The following is a 17,027-nucleotide window of genomic DNA, read 5'->3' as shown; positions in this document are numbered from 1 at the left end:
TCCGGAACGAATTAAGTACTTAACCCGAGGTACCACTGTATTTGCACTCTCCTCCTCGCTCAGGAGATACACTGGAACTGACAGGGAGCAGCAGCAACTAGCGACCCTGAAGGCAGCAGCCAGGAGACCTAGACCCTGACCTTCGTGTTATGGCTGGGTTCACAACCACACCGTGTGTCTGTTTTGCAATAGGGGAAGGGGAAGACTGTAGTTAGTGGCAGAGCACATGTCTGGCATGCAGAAGGTCCCAGATTCAATTCCTAGCATCTCCGGGTAGGGCTTCTGTCTAAAATCCTAGAGGGCTGCTGCCAGTCATGTGGATAGTACTGAGCCTCAGTTTGAAGACAAGTGCTGGGCCTCAGGTCAAGTGAATCCTGGTTCTGTGGTTTTAGAAAATATCTGAAGGCAGCCCAGTTTAGGGAAGCTTTTAATATTTGATGAATTATTGTATTTTAATATTTTGCTGGAAGCAAATTATTATTATTATTATTATTATTATTATTATTATTATTATTATTATTATTATTATTATCATTACCTTGTTCTCGATGTCTGTATTATAAGGAAACGCACTAACATGTTTTATCTTTTCCCCCCTCACCTGCAGGTTTCATTGGTTAGTTTAGTAGCCAATGCTCTGGGCTATTCTGAACTGGGTGCCATTAAATCACTTCGAACACTAAGAGCTTTGAGGCCTTTAAGAGCCCTGTCACGATTTGAAGGAATGAGGGTGAGATAGCCATGAAATAACCCTGAAATAATATGTGCATGAACCATGACTATCCACGCAGAATAAAGAATGACAAATCCATGTTGAAATGTTGCACTATATATATATATTTTCTTTGCTGCATGCCACAGTCACCAGCATTTCTAAAAGCTTATCAGTTCTACAGTCTTTGGGGAGGTTTCCTTCTCAGCCAAGCATTTACATCTCGGTCCCTTGCATGTATGTTGCTTAAAAAGTTATTTCAGGATTGCATTGGTTGTGTTAGGACATCCCAGAATGATCAGATTTGTGTTTGAGTGTACAGGGTTATGTGTACTTTTCAACTCCCAGATTAAAATATTGAGGTCAAGCAGTCCAAAGTTTGCAGCAAGGAAAGCTGGATTTTGGAACATCACTGGGTTACACAGACTGAGAAATTGTGCATTTATATTTCTCTGTTACATAGTTTGTTTGGCAATTTTTACCATGTTGCATAGTCTTATGAGTCATGGGAGGGCCAAAGGATTGAACTGAAGCAGTTGCACTCCTGCCCCCCACCCAAAAAAAAAAAGCTTGTTTAGCCACATGCCTGGCTTCTGAGCTTTCAACAAACCTTGCCCACATATTTTCAAGGATACTTTTGCAGGCACAAGAGCTATAAGTGCTCCACCAGGCATAATATCCTGCACTCCCACATACATACAGCCCTGTATGCATTCCCGACAAGGCTACACAGCATTAAATAAAAGTTGCATGTTTTCAATCTGAGCATCACTTGAAAACTGTAGAAAACACGTTGAAGATGGCTTAACTGCTGTCACTTCAGCAGTAGAATGCAGGTGAGTGTGTTCATGGTTTAATAGTTCAACCTAGTGAATTTGTGGTCAGGAATCTATACTCAAATCAAAAACCTTTTAACAACACAATATTCCAGTGTATAAAGGTCACCATACTAAGGACCTAAACCTGAAGACTGAGGGAGCGCAAATCACATCAATGATAAGGGCACAAATTTAGTTTTCAGGGTCTCAAAATTTTGGCTTGTTCTCTCATGAAATCCAACAACAGGAATGAATTCTGCTTATTGGGATTTGACACACAGATAATTAGCTGGTGCACTGGACTCCAGCCTTCAGACTCTCACAAAATTTCCACCCAAATTTGTAGACCAAACGGGGAGAAGAAAATCTTTTAAGAGCAGCATAATCCCTATAATCCAATCTTTCTTTCCAAGGACAAAATTGGACAGAATTGCCACCACTGCAGGTGACATATAATACCTGTTCCACATTTGTTAGATTGTTTAGTGTATCAGTGCCTGCATTTAGGAATTCCCTATAATAATACCCTTTTTGGGTAACTGCTAAAAACATTCTTGTTTAGACAAGCCAGCCCAGATACTTAGAAAGTTGAGTTTAATCTGGTTTTAGTATTGTAACTTTTGTATGGTTTTAAAGTATGGTTGTGAAATTTTCTTGATTTTACTGCTTTCTCTTTTTTGTCAACCGCTTTGAGGTTTGTTTGTTTTTATGATCAAGCAGTGTATAAATTTTATGAAATAAATAATAAAAATTTACCCTGGTAGACTAAAAAGGCATACTAAACAAGGCAATGAAAGAGAGCTCGAGTGTGAAGCTAAGGAGCATGAACTCCTCATTAGCAATATATTAGAAAGTATTTGAATCACCTGGGAAAAAGTGTGGGTGATGTCTTTTACTTTAAAGTCATAAGGATGGCTATCTATAGGGCAAGAATGTGGAAGCTCCAGTCCTCCATGGCTGAGAGGAGTTGGAGTCCAATGACCTCTAGAGAGCTACAGGTTCCACAGCCATCTTTTAGGATGTTTATATGATGCTTCTGGTTTGGTCCAGCAACTCATTTGACCTCTCTGATGGCCACATTGATATCTACCTTCCAGTAAATAATTTAGGTTTTATGATTTGGGGTTGGGGGTGGGATAGGGAGAAGGTTTGTTCAGTGCCTGTAGGTTTCAAGATGATGGAAGGGTGCAGAAGGGTTGCAAAGTCCTCAGCAAACAAAATTGTGGATCTGCAAGGTGGACATGTCCCCAAGACAATACATAGCATGTATCAAGGCTTCACCTATCTTGCAATAAACCCTTACATTTCCTCCGTTTTTTATGCAAAACATCTTGATATCTAGTTTAATGCAAAACATGTTCGTGCTCACAGAAGGGCTTTTGATTCAGCATCCACTAATGGAAAAGGAAGAGAAGGTGGTTTTTGCAAATTCCCTCTGCACTTTCCAACTGGGGGGGGGGTCCCCCAAACTCTGGAGCTAATTTGGAGGAGGGGCACTGGGGACTGCAGTGGTGAGGGGGAATATGAAAAAAAAAATTGCCCCCTCTTCTCTTCTGTTAGCAGACACCTCTGCTGAATCAAAATACCTCCTGTGAACACAAGTGCATGAATTGGATTCTGCACTTAATATTAACATCCAATGAAATGTGCATTTGCCAACAAAAGCTGAGGCTGCTTCAGAAGTCGTATCTTCATTTTAGAGCAAAGTCAAATCAATGCACATAGTTTTCCTAAAGAGAAGTGTAGCTATTTCATAAATTAGTCTTGAATTTATTTGGCTATATTTAACAGGAATATGCATTTCTCCTTATTAAAGAATTAGGGTTGAAGACTGAATGCTTAGTGGAGAAAGTCTTGTTGCTTTACAAGACATCTTAAAACCCAGGCAGTTGCTTGATGGCTTTTGTTTGCTTCAGCATCTCAGCCATTCCCTGTTTGAAGGCCTAGTTTGTTGCACAGTTATAGGTCTTTGATTTATATTCTTGGTATTTAACTTTTCTCTCTCTCTTTTTTCCTGCCTAGTGCACACAAATGTTACGATTCCATCTTGCCACTATCAGGTTTTATTTTACTTTTTGCACTTACTTGCTTTCCCTGTAGAGCTTAGTCCCTGCTTCTTTGTCTTGTTTCTTTTGCACAGTACCATTAACAACGGGATTTTCTATTAACATGCATCAACCCCCTCCCACATATATGTGTATATGTATTTAAAACAGCCTAAGTGTCGAAATTGTAAAGACGCGAATAGAAATTTGGAAGCTATACTCTTCAGCTGTAAAAGATAAATCGGAATTTCCTTTTTCTTTTCTGTCCAATTTTCATGATAGGTGGTTGTCAATGCTCTGGTTGGCGCAATCCCTTCCATCATGAATGTGCTCTTGGTTTGCCTCATATTCTGGCTGATCTTCAGCATCATGGGCGTAAACCTGTTTGCTGGCAAGTTCTACCACTGTGTTAACACCACGACAGGTGAAATGTTTAATATTAGCGAGGTTGACAATAAAACTCAGTGTGAGGAGCTCATCAACGACAATCAGCCTGCCCGGTGGAAAAATGTGAAAGTAAATTTTGACAATGTTGGAGCTGGTTACCTCGCTCTGCTTCAAGTTGTAAGTAGTTTAGTTTTCCTACCCTATACTCCCTGCATAAAATACCAGTGCATAGGATCAGGCTCAGAGGTTCTGCCATCCCTGGGTGGGCTCGAACCAATAACCTGGTTAACAGCCAGACGCGCTGACCCATTGCGCCACAGGCGGTGTTGATACAACTCCTCCGCCAAATTTTGACATCAACATTCCCTGCATACATGTCTGTAGGTTTATAACTGTGCTTAATGTTTGCATTTTATCTGCAGGCTACTTTTAAAGGATGGATGGATATTATGTATGCAGCTGTTGATTCAAGAGATGTAAGTATCAGTATACATTCCATCATACATGTAAGCACTAATTCTTGAGTACGTTCTTGTACATTACCTTCTGTTGGTAACTCGTGGGAGTCTGCTTGACAATCCCTGCAGTCAAAATATTGTTGGTTTTTCTGTGATGTACAGATGTCTCCTGACCTAAGGAACTAAAAAAAACCACTCCAATTTTGGGCTCATTGTTTATAACACAATAGTTGCATACAGATAGATACACATGCTAGGCTGTTTCTTCTTCTTTTCATTGAATTGATGTGCTTTGAAGAAAATGGGTGGTTGTTTTCTGCTTCGTGTGTCTATGTTGAGATCCTTCAATTTCTTGTTGGATTGTAGGTAGAAGATCAGCCATATTATGAGGACAACCTCTACATGTATCTTTATTTTGTTATCTTCATCATCTTTGGATCATTTTTTACTTTAAACCTTTTCATTGGTGTCATCATAGATAACTTCAATCAACAAAAAAAGAAGATAAGTATTTAAGGGGTTTTCTCTATTCTCTGGAAATAAAGCTACAGTGGTACCTCGGTTTTTGAATGTAATACCATGGAAGACCATTCGAATTCCGAAATGTTCAAAAACTGAGGACTCAATAGCCGACAGCTAGGCCTCCGAATCTTGCACTCAGCGGAAGCCGCATGGCATGTTCGACTTCCAAGGCGTGCTCGAAAACTGAAGCATTTACTTCCAGGTTTTCAGCGTTTGAAAACCAAAACGTTCAACTTCCGAGACGTTCGAAAACCGAGGTACCACTGTGCTATAAATATTTGGTGTGGTTTTTTTAATCGCCAAACCTAAGTCCTGCCTGGTGTGAAGTAATCATCTTAGAACATTAAAAGAATAGACAGTTTTTCATTTATTTAAAATGCTCGCTTTAGAAGCTAACATTTATTTCTGCTCCACCACTATGAACTTGAAGTAAAAAAATAAAATAAAAAAGTATGATATCACTTCAAGACCCTGAGAGTTTAACTTGTAATGTGTAACTTGGGGGGTTGGGGTGGGGGGGAATATATATTCCGTTTTTCTGTCATTATGAAGGCCCCTAGACAGCAATCAAGTCTAAATGAAACATTGAAAACGCTAAAAACATTACAGCACAGCAGCAAAGCCAGAAAAGAGGCAAAATGAATGCACAGTTAATCATCTTGCAAGTCCTACCCACCCCTTGATTAGAAAAAGCATAATTTACAGTGTGACAAAAAGACAGCAACAATGGAACCAAATAGGCTTCTTGCACAAATCTGGTCCAGGACCCACACTGACTACCTGCCCATAATACCTCAGATAACAAGGTGTTAGGGAGAATGACCCCCTGCTGTTCATTTAAGTGGATGCGTACTTGTGGGTCGCGTTGACGTTCATGATTTCCATTTAGGACCATAAAGTAAGGTTACCAGATTTTTTTCAATGAATCTGGGGACACCTTTCAACTTCCTACTAAATAGATGGATTTTGTAAGGGGAGTGATTTGTAAATCCGGGGACTGTCCCCGGGAAACGGGGATGTCTGGTAACCTTACCATAAAGGCCGAAACCAGCACTTTGAACTGGGCCCATGAAATAGCTTGGTAGGCTATCAATATGGTGTAATATGAGAGTAATATGCATTGGCCCATGAAGGCTCTCATTGGCCTCTAGTATAAGCTGGAACTTACGTGGTGTTTTAACCAGTGTTTTAAAATGCGCTCAGTTAATCAGAGCATAAGTTAATCTGCGGACGTGTTTTGTAACATGATTTGTTTTCGTTTCATTTCTTTACTTTGGAGGCCAGGACATCTTTATGACGGAAGAACAGAAGAAGTATTATAATGCCATGAAGAAATTAGGGTCTAAAAAGCCACAAAAACCTATACCTAGACCAGCGGTAAGGATTTCTTTCTACTTCATATATTTGAAGATTCAGCGTTGTCTATCGAAAGTCTATATAAGCCATTTAATATACTATTTAAAAAATAAATAAATCTAAGCAGTACGCAAAAATAACATGAAAAAATAAAACTATGAACTTCTTTACCCTGGGCTTCGATACTGGAGAAGTTTGTTTACAGCTTATTTTTGTGACTGGTTTGTTTTAGACTGTTTTCATATTTAGACTCATAGAATTATAGACTTAGAAGGGACGCCCAAGGAACATCTAGTCCAACCCTCTGCAATGCAAGACTATGCAGCTGTCCCATAGGAGGATCAAACTTGCAACCTTGGTGTTATCAGCCCCATGCTGTCACCAACTGAGCTACATGGCAATGGTATTAATATTGTAAATGGTTGTAACCTGCCCTAGGACCTTATGATGAAATATTGGAATAAATAATAGTAATAACAACAACAATAGGCCCAGATAAAAAGAGGGATTCAGAAATAACCAGGTCCCATCTTATGGGTCAGGGAAAGTCTGAGCCAAAAAAAATATGTCTTCACAAACTCTCTGAAGTAACCAATAGGTGATGCTTCTTGTATGGCAGATGAAAGAACTTCCACAATGTAGAGGCAGTGGCAACAATTTGCCACCTGCTCTCTGCTTTCATTTTCAATTATACCCTAATCATGTTTTCCCCACCTCTTACATTTTCAAGTAATATAGGGTGAAATTATTGTTGTTTATGCTGGCCAGTTTAAATATATGAAACTTTAGGTAGCAGTGGCCTTAATATTTTGGTTCACCACATGCCTGACTCTTAGGGCAGCTCAGATGAAATTGAGGTTGTTGATTGCTTTTCTGGTTGCCTCCCAATAATGTTCAAAGAAGCAAGAGCTCTAGCAATTACTTCTCAAAAAGCTAAGGTGCTAGGAAGCAGATTTAATAGCCTGATCCTTCAAAAGAAGAGGGCCAGATATAGATAGATGATAGATAGATAGATAGATGATAGATGATAGATAGATGATAGATAGATAGATAGATGATAGATAGATAGATAGATAGATAGATATAGATAGATAGAGATAGAGATAGAGATAGAGATAGAGATAGATATGTTTGTAAAGAGAGTTATTTTCACATTGTTCACATTTTCTGTTTTTATTTTTAACAGAACAAATTCCAAGGCATGGTCTTTGATTTTGTAACAAAACAAGCCTTTGACATCAGCATCATGATTCTTATCTGCCTTAACATGGTCACCATGATGGTGGAAACAGATGACCAAAGTAAAGAAATGGAAACCATTTTATCTAGGATTAATCTAGTGTTCATTGTGCTTTTCACTGGCGAATGTGTACTCAAACTGATTTCACTCCGTCATTATTACTTCACCATTGGATGGAACATCTTTGATTTCGTAGTTGTCATTCTCTCCATTGTAGGTAAGAACCATTTCTTTCCATGAAGGCGTAGCCTGACGAGCCTTTTCACATATTATGGTGTTTTTTTCCCCCTTCTCAAACTGGAGAAGTGTTTATATCACACCCACATAATTGTGTATGATGAATGGGCACCTGTCTGTTGCATGATGTAAAAGCAGTGGGAAGGCATGGTTGGCTGTGACTTCCTGTTGTGCTTACAAACAGAAAATAAATAAATCTATACATATATGCTGGCTACATATGACCGTATGATGAACGCTTCCGCCTACACATGTATAATATTTCATGAAGGTATCTGTGAAGGTAAGTGTGATATTTGTAGACAAAAGTTATCATGTATGTAGATCCTACAGAAAAACACAAATTTGCTTCATCATATGTCCTAACCACAGTCTGACTAGCACTCTAAAGTCAGCCAAACTATTTTGGAATGTTTTTTAAAATCATTTTTCATGAATTTCTATTATGTTTCTTACTAGTTTTGTGATGCTATCAAATTAACAGTTGTAAAATGTGCTTAAGATAACTGAAGATTAACAAATGACAAAATAGAATATTTGTTTTTCTTCATTGTTAAGCTTCATGTATATTAAATTACATCCACATAGTTGTCCCACAGTTTTCACATTGTAATTAAAACAAAACACGTTTTCAAGATGTTTTACAAGATAACCTACTTCCCTGTGGTTATGCTTTGTGTACCTCTGTCTTTTGTATCTGCATTAAGAAAAACATTAATATTTACAGTATAAGCACAACTGGGGCATATTAAATTATATTCACATGCTGACATCCATGCTGTGTTCTTTTTCCTTGTGACTAATATGGTCATATTCAAGGCACTCTAGAAAAGAACTCACTTTGCTTTAGATTTCTTTCACCCATGGAGCTGGTTCACTTAGCACACTAAACCATAGCTGGTTTTGAATCCTGTTTAATTGTGGAAATGTCTCCCACTCCTTACATAACTTCCCCCTCCATGGGTGCCACACACAGCAGAAATAAATCATAGTATAGCTTGTCATGTCATGAAAACCCCAAAGTGGTTTAATTTTTTCAATAAATAAAACATGAGTGGTAAGTTAAAAATGTCAAGAACAAACCTTGGCTTACTTCTGTCTTACCACAATCATGGTCTGCATGACACAACAAGCCATACTGTGGTTTGTTTCTGTTGTGCAGAGCACCCACATGGGGGGGGGTGTCTGAAGATGTGTAGGGAGTGAGAACGATATAAAGTATAGTTTAAAACAAACTATGGTTCAGCACAACCTGCAAACCAGCTCATAGCATGAATCTTGAGTATAATGTCCAATTCATGTTCCTACACAATATGAAACATCTGGTTATAAAACTGGTGTTGCCTTAAATATTTTTCTTTGCAGGTATGTTCCTAGCAGAAATCATTGAAAAATACTTTGTGTCGCCCACCTTGTTCCGAGTGATCCGACTTGCCAGGATAGGCCGCATCCTGCGTCTCATCAAGGGTGCTAAAGGGATCCGCACTCTGCTTTTTGCCTTGATGATGTCTCTCCCTGCCTTGTTCAACATCGGTCTTCTCCTTTTCCTGGTCATGTTCATCTACGCTATATTTGGAATGTCCAACTTTGCCTATGTGAAGAGAGAAGTGGGCATTGATGACATGTTCAACTTTGAAACTTTTGGCAACAGCATGCTCTGTCTCTTTCAAATCACCACTTCTGCTGGCTGGGATGGGTTGCTAGCTCCAATTCTCAACAGTGGGCCACCAGACTGTGACCCTGAGATAGACCACCCAGGAAGTTCGGTCAAAGGAGACTGCGGCAATCCCTCCGTTGGGATCTTCTTCTTTGTTAGTTACATTATCATATCATTTTTAGTTGTAGTGAACATGTATATTGCTGTGATTTTGGAGAACTTCAGCGTTGCCACAGAAGAAAGTGCTGAGCCTTTGAGCGAGGACGACTTTGAGATGTTCTATGAGGTCTGGGAAAAGTTTGATCCGGATGCAACCCAGTTTATAGAGTACTGCAAACTCTTTGATTTTGCAGCTTCGCTGGAGCCGCCTCTTCTCATTGCAAAACCAAACCACGTTCAGCTTATTGCGATGGATCTACCCATGGTAAGCGGTGACCGAATTCACTGCCTTGACATCTTGTTTGCCTTTACAAAGCGTGTTTTGGGAGAAAGCGAAGAAATGGATTTGCTCAGAGTGCAAATGGAAGACCGGTTCATGGCAGCCAACCCTTCGAAAGTGTCCTATGAGCCAATTACAACCACCCTGAAACGAAAGCAAGAGGAAGTGTCTGCCACCATCATCCAGCGGGCTTTCAGGAGTTTCCTCTTAAAACAAAAAGTGAAAAAAGTGACCTCTATGTATAATAAAGACAAGTGCAAAGATGGCATTGCCCTTCCCATCAAAGACACGATTCCTGATAAATTTAACAGGAACTCGACTCCTCTGGAGAAAACAGAGGAAAGCTCCTCCACCACCTCCCCACCTTCCTACGATAGCGTTACCAAGCCAGGCAAACAGAAATATGAAAAGGGCAAAACGGACAGAGACTATAAAAGTAAAGATGCCAGGGCTAGCAAAAAGTGAAGCAAGCTTTTTACGTTCCTGTTTGTGTGCAAATTTGTTTACAGCCTTTGAAAAGGTACGTATCCTGTCAGCGAGACTCCCTTGGGAGATTTATGCCAAACCTGTCAGTTTATACTTTATAAATATATTACATAGATATATCTATATATGTATATAAACAGATAAAATCTCTCTAAAGGTCAGTGCCTATAACAAGACAGTGACCCCTCGTCACCAAACTCTGTAAAACAGGGTAGGAGCCGGCTGTCCTCACACACAGCCGGCAGGGTGGAAGAGAGACAGACAGGAACAGAGACAATATGGCTGTTCCAAGAGGTGCACAACGCTATAGCCTATGTGTTTAATATACTGCAAGACACTTGGTCGGTAAGTGTTTTCACTGTGTCTATTTCAACTGCCACATTTGCCATATTTTTACACACACACACACACACACACACACACACACACACACACAGTGTAGGTGGGTTTATCATTAAAAACAAAAAACATTCACAGGGTGTTTACTATTATATGTGACTATTTTTGTAAAACGGGTTTTCTGTTGCGGCGGGAGGGAAGGGGTGGGGTTACCAGGACCACGTGTTCTACTCTCTGGTTCTCTGTCACATGCAGACAGAGAAGCAAACTGCATGAAGGCATGCTGCGCTTAACAGATCCTGCATGGAACCGATGTGACGTCATCAGGCAGAGTTTTAAACCACTTCCGTATTTCAAGGTTGGCTCCGATGTTTTTTTAAAAAGCGATTTTACACCTTCTGTTGACCGATCAGGCAAATCCACTTGTGCCTACAGTTGATTTAAAAAATCCCCAAATGGATTGTTTTTATGCTGATCACTCAATCCGGGCATACACACACGCATACACACTATCTCAGTCCTAGGTATTTCTTTAAATCCAGCCCTTTGCCCAAGGTGAGATCGTCTCTGCATGGAACAATCACTTCCGTCACAGGTTAATTCCCAGTACTGAGCATCTGTGCAGCAGGAATAGGGAACAGACAAAAGTGTCCCATGCCAGAGGTGCCTGTTGACTGGTCAAATGGTTTCGGGAGTAAAGTAGTGCAAAAATAGGCCCGGAAATGGGCAAAAAAGGATAGGGTCTTAAAAGTATTACTTTGTCTTAAAAGTACTGTACAGTCCTCTGCTCTCAGTATAGTTCATGCCTAAATCTTAGAAACAAAGACAAAAAACAAACACCAGTTTAACTCTGTGATGTAAATACTCATTTTATAGTTGTACATATTTGAGCATACAAGCAAATGGTTTGGCCACAGTGTATTTCTGCAAACATGTGCCACAGCAGGTCTAGCTTGCAAGCTCTCGGCAGATGATATCTTATATTCTATACCATTACAGATAACTGGGAGGGCACTGGTGCATGTGAATATTGCCTTTGCTACGACTGCACCTTGCTCCTTCCATGATCCACTTTCATTTTCTAGAGGAAGTAGTGAAGTGAATGAAATCGCCTCATTTCTTCCTATCACTGAGCAATAGTTGGCAGTTATCAATGAGCTTTCCCCCCATTTTTTCCTCTCAGCCTTCTAAAGTTTCAACAGGCTACAATACAGTGTAGACCAAGACAGTATTGAGAATACTGTAAGCTGTTTATCCTGTTGACAATGCAGTTAGCATATATAAATAATGTATTTAAAAAATGGCAGCATAATGTACATAAGATTCAGTTCAGATTCATGTAATTTTCTTTTCCACAGTCATTTTGTTTACTTTACATTCATTGTATCTTTCAGTTGAGACCTCCACAATACGAAAATAAACATAAAATAAAATGATGGAGACTTTGTTGCTTGCTCTGCTTTGTAACTCATTCCAATTAAGCATGTTGTTGCTGTTTTGGCTACATAATCATCAGCACTCGAGGAATGATGGGCAGAGCCCACTTCATTCTGCTTTGTGCTGAGTCAGATGATTGTTGGAGATAAAAGTGACTGAACCTGGTCCACTTTGTATGCAAAGCATGCATCTCTGAACTAGGGTCCTTCCCCTATTATACCAGCTAGGCAGATGTGCCCTAATACAGAATCCCTGCTTTGTGCAGATATAAAAAGGTAAATATAAAGGACCCATGGATGGTCAAGTCCAGTCAAAGGCAACTATGGGGTTGCTGCGCTCATCTCACTTTCAGGCTGAGAGAGCCGGCATTTGTCCACAGACAGCTTTCCAGGTCATGTGGCCAGCATGACTAAACCGCTTCTGGAGCAACGGAACACTGTGATGGAAACCAGAGTGCACGGAAATGCCGTTTACCTTCCCACCAGAGTGGTACCTATTTATCTACTTGCGCTGGTGTGTTTTCAAACTGCTAGGTTGGTAGGAGCAGGGACCGAGGAATGGGAGCTCACCTCGTCGCGGGGATTTGAACTGCTGACCTTCTGATCAGCAAGCCCAAGGGGTTCATAGGGCAAGGCACTGAGGTTTGAACCTTGCACCACTGCAAGGCTCCTGCTTTCAGTCCTAGCACCCTGCACTGTTAAGTGGCATCAGCTGCTTGCTGGAGCAGGCAATAAGCCGGGACATTTCAATTTTTTTAGTAGAGCTTCAACCAGTGCTCCTCGTTATCTCCTTTTACTCTGGATCCAATTGAAAATCATTAATTTTGACGTTTGCCAGTTAACGTCACTTTTGAGTGGGGGATGGAGCGAGCGCATTCTGACGTGTCAGATCTATTCCTGCAAAAATCGCCTCGCAACCAAAATCTATATTGCCGCTCAGATGCGGTGTTAGTGCTCTTGATCACATGAAATTAAATAGTTCCTTCTTCCTGATAAGGAAAAATACCGTGGAATCTCAATCCTGGGCAGAATAAAAAGGTAATATTATACTGCAGCAACCTAAGCAGAGCAAACTGAAAGCTATTAGCATCTCTCCAGAGAGAAAGCAATCACATGCATCTTGGCTTCAGGACTTAGGGTTGATGCATATTCGAGAAGACATATCATGAACAATTTATAGCAGGCAGGCGGGCATGCCACACACTCAACACTTAAGTAATTTCTTAGTCTAAAAAAATGTCATTTTAAGTTTTTTATGCACCCGCGCAGGGGTTAGGAACTTAAAAAAAGGAGTCAGCCAAAGTTGCTATTTCTAATTTGAACATTTGATTCAAAGAAGCCCTACAAGGCTGGTGGAAAGTATCTTTCCTGTCCCTTCTCCCCTTAAAAACCATTTTAGAAATCTATCTTGAAGGGTAGGATGGGTTGTGGTGAAAGAGGAAGGGGAATTTGCCAAAAACAGGGTAGAGGAACTAAGGATTGAGTGATCCTGCTTCCATTCTCTCCATCTTCTGCAGCTCGATCAGGAGACAATTGAAGGAGGGGAATTCTGATAGGGTTGGTCTCTCAGCAGAGCGAACTAAATGGCCCAGCTTCTCGGCTCCCATTTTGCTATAGATGCATAGAGGACATATCCCACTCTCCTCCTACTTACTTTGGTCCTTAAAGAAACTGAACAAATATTCTACAACTGGGCTTGCAAATTTTGTTGTCATTCATGCAAGTTGAATATTTATATTCTGATTCTATTAACCTTTACATTTTATAGCTTTTGCACAAGCTAGGAAAAATAAATGACTGTGAGATATATAGATATTTCTCTCATACACAGAGACATTAATATATAGTGTTAAATACTGGTCATAATATACATTGTGGAAGGTAATGTAAAAGAAGCAACCCCATTCGCTAAACCTGGTATTGTACCCATTGCAAGGACAGAACTGAAATACAAACTGAACTGGAGTGAATCATTGTGGTACAGCATTAAGAGCAAGGGTGTGCCTCAAGATGTTGTTGGACAACAACTCCCATCAGCCCCAGCCAGTGTGGTCAGTCATCAGGGATGATGGGAGTTGTAGTCCAGCAACATCTAGAGGGACAGAGATTCCCCATTCCTGGATTAGAGCGTTGAGCTTAGTTTGAAGTCCTGGTGTGGCCACAAAGGCCAGTCATTTTCTCTCAATTTCATGTACTACACTGGAATGTTGCACAGATAAAAGGAGGAACCCCCTTCAACATGAACTGACCTCATTGGAGAAAGGATGGAATTAAAATGTGAAATAAGTAAAGAATAAAAACAGATTTCTCCAAAAGGCCCTTGCTCTCTTATTTTCCTTGGCACCTGTTCTGTTAAATTGTCACTTTCATGGACTACTAACCCTGTTTATATCAAGTGATATTATACACCACCCTTCTGAGATTTTCCATTCTGTTGCTAGCACAGACAATACCATGCTTAGGAAAAACTCATGGGACTACAAGGGTCACGTGGATTTTGCACAGAAGAACATCAGAGGGAATAGAATTGGTCTTAGCCCTCTTCAGATATTGGACCTCAAGACAAGCTGATAATTAAAGCATCATCAATCCCTCATGTAGGACCCACACTATGAAGCAGAAACTCCATCTCTGCCTCTTGCTTCTATCATTCCCACGTTTCCTTTTGCTCTAGCATTGGCATAAACCACTAACCTACAGTGAGCTGGTCAGAATTAGATGCTGTGTGTAGGTGTGGTTTTTATTTCATGCTTGCAAGCTGCCTTGCAGGTTTCCACAGTGGGGAAAGCAGGATACAGTGGTACCTCGAGTTACAAACGCCTCAGGTTACAAACGCTTCAGGTTACAAACTCTGCTAACCTGGAAGAGTTACCTCAAGTTGAGAACTTTGCCCCAGGATGAGAACGGAAATCGTGTGCCGGCGGCGCAGCGGCAGCAAGAGGCCCCATTAGCGAAAGCACGTCTCTAGTTAGGAGGTACCACTGTATACCTTTAAAAGTAAAACATGCCTCAGAGATCACAGTGGTGCTTCCCCATGACATCAGTGTTCTGAGTCCCAGCTGCTTTTCATTTCTAACAGTGGTGGCAGAGTTGGGGAGTGTCGTGGATTGCAGAGAACAGGGTTCGGTTCATAGCTGGTTTAGCTATGCATGGTATTCACAGACAGGGTTAATGAGTGTTTCTTTAATGTATATCCAGTGTGTTGTTTTGTTGTCCAACTACAAGTAACTTGGGGGGGTATTGATTTGGGGTTTTCTGCGCAGATGGCAAGTAAACACATTTTGGAAAAAACTAGAATGGCAAACATAGCTTGCAGGGCAGAGAATTTCCATCAGGAGCACAGCAGGGGTTAAACTCAGCCATGGTCCACATCTGAATCATACCTCTCTCACTGCTTATATTTAAAACAAGATGTGTGTGGGGGGGGGGAGTCTTGGCTTGACTTGGATCCTCACAAAAGCAGTTGCATCTGGCTCTGCTGTCATAGATGCTTGGTCATCAATGTAGCGAATAATATGTGTACAGAAAACTAGGATCCTGCCTGGACTCAAAAAGCAGATAGATACACCAGGATACGATGCCAAGGGCTGCATGTGAAGCTTTTATTCCATAAAGAAATTCTAAAGATGGCATTGAGAACCTAACACAGCCACCCAAAGCTTTCTGCTTGATGACTTTTTTCTGGGGTGCATCTCTGTACATAGTGGCTGTCAGCTTGCTGGGCTTTGCTACTCGCTCTCAGGAATCAGAACATGTCTCTGTCTGCTTGGGTAGAATCAGAAAGGAACTCCATGGAAACAAGCAGCAACAGAAGAAAGATTTCACTCTTGAACCTGATTGACAAATCATGGGTCACCTCGAGACTGTCAGAACTTTGCAGGAGGGATTCCAGATCATACTGGAAATGGCATCCAGTGCAATTAAAGCATATTAAAGGGTCTGCCTCAACAAATAATCCACTTTATTTAAAAAAAGAAACCTTTTGCAGCTAGAAAAGTGACATGAAAATGCACTAAAAACTGTAGGAAAGTAGTTGGTGAACAGCAGGAGAGGTTGGACCACTGGTTGCAAATGTGGAACTGCCCCACCAAACCTCAGTCCGCTGCCAGCTTGCTTGCTTTACATAGTGCCTGTCAGTTTCCTCCTCCTTAGTTTCCCACCATCCCCAGCCAGTCTGGCCAATAATTGAGGCTGATGGGAATTGGAGTCCAACAGCATCTGGAGGGCCCTGAGCTAGACAGACTAATGGCCGGAGTCAGTATAAGGCAGCTCCCTATGTTCCTATGGATTGCCACTGATAATGGCAAGACTGACCCTCTGAAGGAAATGTTGCGGAATTAATCTTCACCCCAACTTTCCTTTCCAACTACAGTGGTACCCCGAGTTAAGCACTTAATTTGTTCTGGAGGTCCGTTCTTAACTTGAAACTGTTCTTATCCTGAGGCACCACTTTAGCTAATGGGGCCTCCCGCTGCCACCGCGCGATTTCTGTTCTCATCCTGAAGCAAAGTTCTTAACCCGAGGTACTATTTCTGAGTTAGCGGAGTCTGTAACCTGAAGCGTCTGTAACCTGAGGTACCACTGTACTCTGTCTGCAATTAGCATTAAGAATTCCAAGAGACCATTTGTTCTGGTTGGAGCCATTATAATTGCTGGTATATATACTATCAGAAGCAATACCTGAATCCAGACTAATGAGCTGCAGCTTGTCTTCTTTCTTCTATTCTTGTGCGAAGAAGGTGTTTCAATAAAAGAGTGGGAAGGAGGAATCAAAACATTACCCCCAGGCTGCAATCTCTCCGGTTTCTGTTCATAGCCGCTTGCTTGCTCTCCCTGCTCCCCAATCCCAGCCTCGGGATCTCTGTATGATCCTAGGAGAACCCTCCCTGTGGGAT

At 41.0% G+C, this 17,027-nt stretch overlaps 1 protein-coding gene across 1 annotated transcript in view; it reads left to right on the top strand.

Annotated features, from left to right (window-relative positions):
* The window catches only part of LOC310703421 (sodium channel protein type 2 subunit alpha-like), a 71,004-nt gene extending 58,861 nt beyond the window's left edge, over positions 1 to 12,143 (top strand). Inside the window, exons 22-28 of the mRNA XM_083495796.1 lie at positions 608 to 730; positions 3,858 to 4,139; positions 4,385 to 4,438; positions 4,787 to 4,924; positions 6,215 to 6,319; positions 7,485 to 7,755; positions 9,141 to 12,143. Coding sequence (XP_083351922.1) covers positions 608 to 730; positions 3,858 to 4,139; positions 4,385 to 4,438; positions 4,787 to 4,924; positions 6,215 to 6,319; positions 7,485 to 7,755; positions 9,141 to 10,336 — 2,169 coding nt within the window. The 3' untranslated portion in view covers positions 10,337 to 12,143. The remainder of the gene's footprint in view (positions 1 to 607; positions 731 to 3,857; positions 4,140 to 4,384; positions 4,439 to 4,786; positions 4,925 to 6,214; positions 6,320 to 7,484; positions 7,756 to 9,140) is intronic.
* The last annotated feature ends 4,884 nt before the right edge of the window (positions 12,144 to 17,027 follow it).

Source organism: Podarcis liolepis (genome assembly GCF_965112155.1).
Source record: "Podarcis liolepis genome assembly, chromosome: 1".
Classification (NCBI taxonomy): domain Eukaryota; kingdom Metazoa; phylum Chordata; class Lepidosauria; order Squamata; family Lacertidae; genus Podarcis; species Podarcis liolepis.
This window is presented reverse-complemented; position numbering and strand designations above follow the sequence as displayed.